Below are 10,452 nucleotides of genomic sequence, written 5' to 3' on the forward strand. Positions count from 1 at the left end.
CACACACTCGTCTCCTTTTGTTGGCTCATGGAGATCCCCGTGGGGTCCATGCAGCAGCCTCGGGAAGGACAGGGGAGGAAAAGAGAGGGGATGGAGGCTCAGGTCTGCTCCAGCCCACCCCTGTTTGCCTGGCAGCCAGGGATCAGAAGACCGTTGATCCAAGCAGACTGGGTCTCCCGAGGTCGATGGGACGTCCCACACTGTTCTCTCCAGGATACGGTGCCCTGCTCGGTGAGCAGACAGCTGTCAGCCTTGAACACATTCCTAACTCACCCTCCAGAACCTCATGGTATCTTGAGGGATTCAGAAAGGCTACAGATTGAGGGTGCCTGGGTGGCTCAGTCGGTTAAGCGACTGCCTTCGGCTCGGGTCATGATCCTGGAGTCCCGGGATCGAGTCCCGCGTCGGGCTCCCTGCTCAGCGGGGAGTCTGCTTCTCCCTCTGACCCTCCCCTCTCTCATGTACTCTCTCTCATTCTCGCTCTCTCAAATGAATAAATAAATCTTTAAAAAAAAAAAAAGAAAGGCTACAGATTGAAAGCCAGGGTCCATCAATTCCTTTAGGAAACATCTCTTTGAAAGGAATGTCATGAGAAACTGTTGAAACTGGATTTTCCTACTGCCCCCAGAGTTGTGCGTTAGTGATGCCTGAGGCGTGGTACCCACAGAAATCAGGGCCTCCCCACGCTCGCCGGACCAGACCCGGGGATGCACCAGCTTGGAGGAAGCGATTCCTTTATGGGATGTGCCATCTTCCACTCAAAACGGCATGACGTGGTTTCCAATGGCTGTTTTAAAAACGTTAGCTGTTTGCTCAGTAAGTGCCTTAAAGTCTACATTTTAGAAGTGCAATTCTTCATGCTACTTTTTAAGTGCTGACTTGATTTTGCTTGGGAAGATCTGGTTTCCTAAGTCACATCCGGGCTGTCTGTCTGGAGCGTGGATGGTGTTCCCAGGTGGCCACAGGACGCCACGTTGATAAATACAGAAACATCCCAGTGCCGACGGTGTCCCTGCAGTGCTGATGAAGAGGACAGCAAAGCGGCCCAGCCCTGCAGCCTCAGGACCACGAGGACCAGCCAGGATGGCGGGAGGACAGGGAAGCTGCCGTGCACGGAGCAGCGCCCCCACTCCCGGAGAATAACACACCGCTGGGCTGCAGCGAGGAGCCCCTCGCTCGCCCCCTCCTACTCAGATACAGAAGCTGCCCCCGACTCCAGGGGGTCCCAGCGCTGCCCCCCAGGTCACACTCTGTTTCCCTGCTCCAGCCCCGCTGACCGCTAACACTTGAACACATTTCCTATGTATCTTAGGATTACTTCCGTTCGCCACACGTTGGACTCATGTGCGCCTCTCATCTCCCTTTCTACCCTGTGACTCTTTGAGAACTGCTCTAGTGGATTCATTTTTTAAAAAAGGCATTGGGGTGAAATTCACATAAAACAAAACATTTTAATAGAAGTGAGTAATTTAGTGGCACCTAGTACATTCACGAGGTCGTGCAACCAGCACCTCTCTGGTTCCAGCACATTTCCATCCCCTGGGATAGAACCCCAGGCCCTTGAAACTGTTCATCCCTGTGCCCCTCCCCAGCCCTGGCAGCCAGCAGCAGCTCTGTCTGTGAACTCATCTATTCCTGACATTTCATGTTCACGGGATCACACGAAGGTGGCCCTTTTGTCCAGCTCCTGTCCCTCCATGAATATTCTTAGCTGCACTGCTCACGATGGCCAAACAGCAGAGACAACCCAAGTGCCCATCAACAGATAAACCAACTGTGGTCTATCCGTACAACGGAGCGTCACTGAGCTGAGAAAAGGAAGGGTGTTCTCGAACTTGCTAGCCAGGGGCTCAGGAGAAGAGCCTGATACTAGTGCGGTGCCTGGTATGATCCGTAAGCACTGGTTGATCAGACGACCAGATAGATAATGCATTCTCTTCTGATTCTTTCACGTCAACCTCCCTGACGTTCTGTCTGATGCATGTATATTTGATATCTGTGCTCGTGTCACGAGTCCAGGGGGCCTTTGGGAACTTCCCAGCTCCCGCCACAGGGTTCTCAAGCCCTTGCCTGTTCTTGGTATCTTCTCGGCTTGGACTTGGCACCCAGACTTACACGCAGGGAACAGAAGTGGGCACTTGGGCTAGTCCTCTTTCAGGTAAGACTGGCGAGGAGGAGTCTGGAAAGCAGCTGTGCCCACTTACAAGGCTGCCCCCCAGATTTAGTGAAGGGAGGTGGGGACCAACCACCATTCCACATGGAGGAGGTGTCACCAGCAGTCCCTGACCCCGGTCGATCACGTCAGTAAAAATGGACGCCTGTGCCCGCTCCACCACGATTCCTGACCCTCCCCACCAATCCTCAGGCAGTTTTCATCCCAGGAGGCTGGACAGCAAGGAAGGAAACTTCGCAAACATTCTCCCCTGTTCTTTGCTGGGATGTGCAGAGCGATGAGGACAGAAAACAGCAGTGCTGAGAGCTTTGCTGTATTGGGGCAGTTTGACCTGTTTTGTTGGGGCAGAGGACGTCCCCGTCAGCCTCGCCCGACCTCCTCGAATCTCAAGCCCCCAGAGCCTGGCTAACGCGCATTTCTGACCCGCGTTGGGACGGGACACCCAGGGGTGGCTCTGAGGCCAGCTCCCCAGGAAGGCTCAGGCCACACGGCAGCGGGGCCAGCCTCACACGGGACACGCCGAGAGCACGCGGAGAGAAACGGACTACAAGCAGTCTCCTTCCTTCTGGCCGCGGTAGAGCAGACTGGGCAACTTCTCTGGACTCGTCACAATTCTCCAAAAGGCCAGCCCTCTAACTGAGCCCTGAGATCTCCCCACGGAAGATGTCACGACTATCTCCCGTGGCTCTGTGCTTCTCCGGTGGTGCTCGAGGCCACGGGGAGCAAGGGCAAGATGGGCTGAGCCGCCCGCCGCCCCCCCGGCGCAGGAAGCTGTGCGGCTCCGTGGGGCTGTGAAAACCCGGGAAGCCAGCACGCTGGTGGCTGGCGCGGGTGGAGAGCGTGGGGACTCAGGTGTGGGGGAGTTACCTGTCTGTGGAGCCAGGCTTCGCTTTCATCCTCGTGTTTCTGAAATGAGATACAAGCATTAGAGAAAAGGATTGCGTTTGCATGTTTCGTGTCTGTGAGCAGCAGTGCTTGAAGCCCCTCCACGGTGGCCGCGCAAACAGATGGGGCTGTGGCCCGGGCAGGCGGCGTCCCGGCTCTCCACCGTGTCCCCGCTGCGACTCGCAGCCCCGCACACGTGTCCCCGAACCAGGCAAACGCCACTCGCCCCAGCAACGGGGACGTATCCATGGTGGGCAGGAGTCCCTTGGAAGACGGTGCACGCCTACCCCTGGGGCCCTCCCTGTCCACGCAGGGGCCCACTTAAAGGCAAATCTCAGGTGCCACACTGTTGCAGGGATTTGCGTGTGTGCGTGTGTGCACGCGTGTGGACATTTCTCACATGTCCAGTTCGCAGCTCTGAAGAACAAGCCTGGTAGCCCAAAACATTAAAAGGACTGAAAATGTATATGAAAAGTCAATCTCCCAGGACCGTGTGGAAAGATGCACAATGGAAGACAAAACGAAACAGAAAACACCAGCATGACGGCTATGCAAGAGGGGGGCCCTGCTCCCGGTGCTGGTCTGGCCTCCAGCTGCTGGGGGTGGGGGGGTGGGGGTTCTTCTGTCCGTGGACCAGCGGCAGGAAGGGGCTACTTTGCTGACATGCACAGGTCGGGGCACAGAAGAGACAAGGTGTGGATAACCAGCAATTCCCAGCTTCCTGGCCGCGTGTCTACTCCTTCCCTTCTTCCCTTCCGTAAGCCCATCAGCATAACCCAGAATCTGCTCTTGATCACATCGAGAAAGAGGCACATCCCTGACCCACGGGAAGACAGCAGATCCCTGAGCTCACCTCGATGCCGTGCTTGGTGTGGCCAGAGTGGCTTCAAGGCCCCCCAAGCCACAGCAAAGCTGCTCTGCAGACTTGGGGAATAAAAACGTGTGGTCCTAAAAGGAGTTTCTGAAACACCTGCCTGGATTGATTAATGGAGTTTAATTGATTTTTTTTTTTTTAACCTAGCACTAGGAGGTCGGCCTCTTAGGGCTCGACCTGGAGTGCCGAGATCCTGAGCCCACAGGGAGGAGGGTGTGCTTGCTGCAGGCTGGGGGGCAACGGCGGGGCCATTCCCTTGCTCTGCCCAGCGGCCAGGCCTTGTTTGGATTTCCATTCTTTCTCGCTTCCTGTGCGTATTTTCCATTTTGGCTTCCGCACGTTCATTTGCCTTCTCTAACTTCACATTGAGTCAGCCTGAGACCCCTAGAAACACTGCTGGCCTCAGCAGATGCCGGCCCACCCAGGCGCTGACCCACCCAGGCGCGCTCAGGCTCGGGTCGGCGGGAGGACAGAGCCAACCAAAGGGGGAGGCCAGGCAGCAATGCTGGCCCCACCTGGGTCCCAGGGCCTCAGGCCACCCCTTCCCCTCCCTGATGTCCACTGGAAAATGAGGGGAATGGTCGTCGTGAGACAGCAGTGGGCACAGGTAAAGGGGAGTAACACATCCATAGACTGCCGAGGGCGCACAGGTCCCAGGACGGGACTCCTTGGGTCGCTGAGTGGCTCCGCCGTGAGTTTTGCAGCAGTACACAATTCATCCACAAGGTGGCAGCAAAGCAGAGGCCCGCGGGCAGGCTCCCGCGCAATCTGCGCGCAGTGAGCGGTGCCCAAGCCCAACCTGCCCCTCCCCCATTGCCGCCTCCGCTGCTTCGGGCCATCGGTCCTTGACCCTGCCCCGTACCTTTGTGCAGACCCCAGTGGTGGCGTCGCAGAGGGTGAGGATGGACACGTTCTGCGCCCGGCTCAGCCAGTTGACGGCCACCTTGGTGCTGGTGGCCCACTTCACCATGGTGATGTAGTACTCCCTGAAAACACGCAAACACACGGAATTACTGCTCTTGCCCACGGACGCCAGCAGCCGGGCACATGCCAGCCCTGGACGCTGGGGCCAGAGGTGGGGGCGCGTCAGGGATGGACCAGCCGCGAGGCTCTGGAGTGGGGTTTCCCCACCATGTGCGTTGATGCTGAACTCTGCGGGGAAACTAAGTCCCGAGGCGCCGAAGTGTGGTTCTGTCTGGGCTGCTCCCCGCGTACACAGTGCGCTCGGCCCAACCACCAGCTGCCCGTCTGCCAGGTGGCGGCCGTGCCTCGGTGCTGCCCCGGGGGTTTTGTAAGTCAGCCTGCAGCCCAGGCTGATCTACTGGCTTGATTTTCTTGCCACAGCCCGGGGCAAACGCACATGTCCAGCTCCCTGGAGGCAGCAAGGAGGTTCCAGAGGGGCCGGCGGAGCGAGAACCGGGAGGGCCTTGGGGAGAGAGGCTCTCACAGAGTGTGAGATGCCGGAAAAACACGCGGGCACGCCGAGGAAGGCTCTGTGTCCCTTTCCCTCTGCTGTGAAGGCAGAACACCCAGGGACATTCGCCAGCTAATTAGGGAAATTGGTTCATGGCTCCGGGCATCAGGCAGATTTCGTTTGACACTCTAGATGTCACGCACCTGCTTTCACCCAAACCTGCAAATACCACAGTGTTCTAGGCTACCCTGTACTTAGCATGGGGGGCACTGGGGCTTCCGGTAAGTAATTCAACCACCCAGAGCCCTTCTAACACGGGATTTTTAGGGGAAAAAAAAAAAATATATATATATATATATATATACACCTTTAAGAGGAAGAAGAAAATACCAAAAATACAACGGTACAGAAAGACTATCCCTGGGTGAATTCCAAGAATGTTCTAGAGGCCAGCTAACCCTGTTCCGTCACCTACCCCATCTATATCTATAATGAGATCTATTGTTCAGAAGGATTACTTTGTGGTCTTACAAGATCCTTTATCACTAAAGACAGCAGCACATTCTCTAGACAATGACTAGCAAGCTGGAAAGGCACGTGAGTTCGCCCAATGATTACTTTTCAACAGAAAGGCCTAAATCACCAGGTGCTTTCAACTAAGCTTGGGTTAAGTAGGAGAGGAGATTAAATTGCTGTGTCCTCTATTCCTCGAATCCACCTGTTAATCAAAACTTTAAATAACCTAAGTCAAGAGCTGACTCAGGCTGTCACCTCCCGCGTGGGGGGTGGGGGAGGCCCTGGCTGCCCATCCAAGTCTTGGCCCACCTACTCGGGACGTGGCTGGTGAGGATGTCATTCAGGCATGATCCAACTTTTATGATTTTCAACCTTCTCAATTGCTGTGATTTTTGAAATAGGGCTGGATCTGCTCATACCATCTGCTCAGCAAGCCCCCAGGCCTCGGGGACCTGGGTCCGTGTGTGTACAGGATCTGCCTTCTCACACAACACCGTCAGGCTCCTGCTCTGAAAAGGAGCGTGGCCTCTCAGCAAGTCCTCTGAGGATGCTGCCCTGCCCGAGGGCTCAGAGCCCATTTCTTTGATCGGCTCCCTGAATATTTATAGGCACAAAAATATTTAGCTTGGCCCTTCAGAATAACTCAGGGTCTGGGCCCAGCCCTTGCTTCATGTATAATACTTCTTATTTTTAAATTGCAACATAAACGATCCTTGGGTCCCTGCTCGGTAGATGCTAGAGACTGCTAGCTGGAGGGGCCACGGGGATGGATGCGAGCAAACTCCTGTCTTCCTTGACCGTGGGGCCTGTCGGATGCAGACATTCATATTGAGGGTGTGGTGTGGGAATTCACAGTGATGAGCAAACATATTTCATCTGGATAAAACCAAGGAGGAAAAAGTCAGATCTCGTGGAAGGACTAGTTTTTGTTTTTTTTTTTTCCCACGGACTTCACACTGGTTAGGGAGGACCCCTTTCTTGGAAACATTCACGAGTCCTATGTGTCTTTCTAGGTTTTATGGTGTTGTTTTGCACAATCTTCGTATCGACCAAATAGAAGTCTTTCTTTTACTTTCCTAATTTGTGATCTGAGGCATGCTGTGGAAAAGAAGAAATAATTGCACGACAGATCAGGACAGTTAAACCTGGACCCACTTTGTTTAGTTGTGTGGACCTTGGCGGGGCCCCCGATGGAGGACAGGTGCAGCGCCCACCAGGGGTGGGTGCCCGCGGGCTTTGCTTCTATACCTTACTTCACGTGCAACTTGAATCCTCAGTTCCTCCTCTGCATAATATGAATTTCAAACAAACTGATGGCACCCTTAGAGATTTTATGGTGATGAAATATAATGAACTCTTGAAACAATAAAAATTATTAAGGACTCCATAAAGATGACATAGTATATCTCTGTATCAGTAGGTGGCACTGCTTCACTGTTGGGCGGTTACTGGGCCTCCAGCCGTGCTGCCGATGGTCAAAACACTGGTCTCTTTCAGGACCTCACACCGATCTCATTACTCGTACAGCAACATCTCATCTCGAACCAACATTTCCTCATCCCGTGAACTGCATCAATGACTGGGCTTCATGCCAAGTAAGTTCTGGCTATTTAAAAAATCAAGTCAAATTGCAAAGATAAAGCACGGTCAGGGATGGGCAATTTAAAAGGAGCGATGATCTCCAGAGCCTCATAGAGAAGTGACACTCTGGAAAGAAGGACACTCTTCCACTACGTAAGATTTGTATTGACACCATATGTTCGTGGAAAGAAAAATACAAACTTTACCCATTTCTGAAACTTTCCTTAAGAAGAATCCAGGGAGCGCCTGGGTGGCTCAGTCGGTTAAGCCGCTGCCTTCCGCTCAGGTCATGATCCCGGGGTCCTGGGATCGAGCCCCGCATCGGGCTCCCTGCTCAGCGGGAAGCCTGCTTCTCCCTCTCCCTCTGCCTGCCTCTCTGCCTACTTGTTCTCTCTCTCTCTGTCAAATAAATGAATAAAATCTTTAAAAAAAAAAAAAAAAGAAGAATCCAGGAGTAGATAAGAAAGTTCTCTTGGTTCCTTACACACTTTCCATTTTCTCTAATTTCAAAGCTGTTGGTTACATGCGGGCTACGGGGCTGGGGGCAAGGACCGAGGCCAAGTCTGTCAGGCTACTCCTGGTGATTTAGGGGGAAGGACTGATCAATTGTCCTGTTTCGGTGTTGACTGCACGGACACATGGGGATTTCCAGCACACAGTAACAGCCGGTTGGCAAATCTGAGGTAGCCTTTACCAACTTTGTGTCAATTTGCCTCTAAACCACAAAAAAAGACACAAAATCACAATACCCCTAAAAGTGAGTGTTGAAAATCTCCAGCAACCATGACACAGCTGGAGAAGCGTGAAACCATAAAACGGGCGGCCCAGCCCATGCTTCACTCTATGAGGCGAGCAGCAGCCAGGCAGGAGAATATGATTCTCCTCCCCGGGAACTCATCCTTCCTCAGAAACCCTGACCTTGCACCACCCAGAAATTTGGGAAGTCAAACCTTTGCTACCTCAATGTTACCGAGGATCATGATTTTTCATAGACGCCTATTGACTTAGAATGTCAAAAATAAAAAAATTCTAAAGAAGGCAGAAGAAGACGCTCAAGTCTGCCCAGGGAGCACACCAGATGGAGAGGTTAGACTCTGTCTTCTGATTCCATCTGAGAGGTTCAAGCAGCCCCCAAATTTCAGAGTCAAAAATAACCCTCCCGTGGCGTCTGCTACCAGGTGTCAGGCATGCGTGGATGTCTCCTTCCTGGTGTGGAGAACGGCAAAGGTCGTCATACAACACAGATGGAGGGAAGGAGGAATTACGCTGACAACATAAAAGCAGAACATATTGGGGCGCCTGGGTGGCTCAGTCGTTAAGCGTCTGCCTTCGGCTCAGGTCATGATCCCAGGGTCCTGGGATCGAGCCCCACATCGGGCTCTCTGCTCGGCGGGAAGCCTGCTTCTCCCCCTCCCACTCCCCCTGCTTGTGTTCCTGCTCTCGCTATCTCTCTGTCAAAGAAATAAATAAATAAAATCGTTGAAGAAAAAAAAAAAGCAGAACATAACCCTAAGAATATAAGATGAGGGCGCCTGGGTGGCTCAGTTGGTTAAGTGACTGCCTTCGGCCCAGGTCATGATCCTGGAGTCCCAGGATCGAGTCCCGCATCAGGCTCCCTGCTGGGCGGGGAGTCTGCTTCTCCCTCTGACCCTCCCCCCTCTCATGTGCTCTCTCTCAAATAAATAAATAAAATCTTAAAAAAAAAAAAAAGAATATAAGATGAGATGAAGAGGGGAGATGAAAGACTCTAGGGAAACCAAATCCAAAGGTGAGAGAAACTGGACTCAGAGAAACTGAGGAAAATTTGGGAAGCTCTCCCAGAAGGCAGAGGAAGGCGAAAGGAAGGAACAGGGACTGTCCTCCTGTCCAAGGCCGTCAGAGCTTCCTGCAGAGAAACCACAGTGATGGGGAGAGGAACCATCTCCCAAACTCAGAGACGAGACGGCGACGTGCGCACAACAGGATCTGAACGTGCAGGTGAGAAGGGTTTTCCATATTCCAGGGAAGTTAATAAAATGCCTAAATATGTTCTGATAGAATCTTTGAGTTCTAAGGAAAGAGAAATCTCACTATAACCTAGTAATAAGGAAATATGTTTTAACAAATGATCAAAATTTAGGCGGATATCAAATTTCTCTACTGTTCTAGGTTGAGGGCGTATTTAACATTTCGGTGTTTTTAATAAGCAGTATCTTCTACTTGAATATACCCTATACTGAAAAAAAACTCAAAAGGCTCAAAATTAAAAGCTAGGCATGTAAGAAGATAATCCCTAAAATAAATCATCCATAGATAGTCCAAAACCACTATTAATTTGATTACAAATTTGAAGTAAATATCAGAAGTGATTATTAAGTGACAAAAACATTGTGAAACAAAAGAAATATTGGGTGATTATCTCATAGAATTATAAATATTTAGCAAGTTTTCAAAGCACATTAAAAACAAAAGGTAGCATAATATTCCATTGTATATATAAACCACATCTTCTTTATCCATTCATCTGTTGATGGACATCTTGGCTTTTTCCATAGTTTGGCTATTGTGGACATTGCTGCTATAAACATCGGGGTGCTGGTGCCCCTTTGGATCCCTACATTTTTATTTTTGGGGTAAATACCCAGTAGTGCAATTGCTGGGTCGTATGGTAGCTTTATTTTCAACTTTTTGAGGAACCTCCATACTGTTTTCCAGAGTGGCTGCACCAGCTTGCATTCCCACCAACAATGTAGGAGGGTTCCCCTTTCTCTGCATCTCCACCAACATCTGTCGTTTCTTGACTTGTTAATTTTAGCCATTCTGACTGGTGTGAGGTGATATCTCACTGAGGTTTTGATTTGGATTTCCCTGATGCCGAGCAATGTTGAGCACTTTATACAATGGAATATTATGCAGCCATCAAAAGGAATGAGATCTTGCCATTTGCAACGACGTGGATGGAACTGGAGGGTGTTATGCTGAGTGAAATCAGTCAATCAGAGAAAGACATGTATCATATGACCTCACTGA

At 51.6% G+C, this 10,452-nt stretch overlaps 1 protein-coding gene across 1 annotated transcript in view; it reads right to left on the reverse strand.

Annotated features, from left to right (window-relative positions):
• Nucleotides 1-10,452, reverse strand: part of DPP6 (dipeptidyl peptidase like 6) — a 545,484-nt gene that overhangs the window by 65,042 nt on the left and 469,990 nt on the right. The window contains exons 9-10 of the mRNA XM_081800883.1: nt 4,795-4,995; nt 3,041-3,079 (exon numbers count right to left, since the gene is read on the reverse strand). Coding sequence (XP_081657009.1) covers nt 3,041-3,079; nt 4,795-4,995 — 240 coding nt within the window. The remainder of the gene's footprint in view (nt 1-3,040; nt 3,080-4,794; nt 4,996-10,452) is intronic.

This window comes from Leptonychotes weddellii, chromosome 12 (assembly GCF_054177405.1).
Source record: "Leptonychotes weddellii isolate Sample4059 chromosome 12, ASM5417740v2, whole genome shotgun sequence".
Lineage (NCBI taxonomy): Eukaryota > Metazoa > Chordata > Mammalia > Carnivora > Phocidae > Leptonychotes > Leptonychotes weddellii.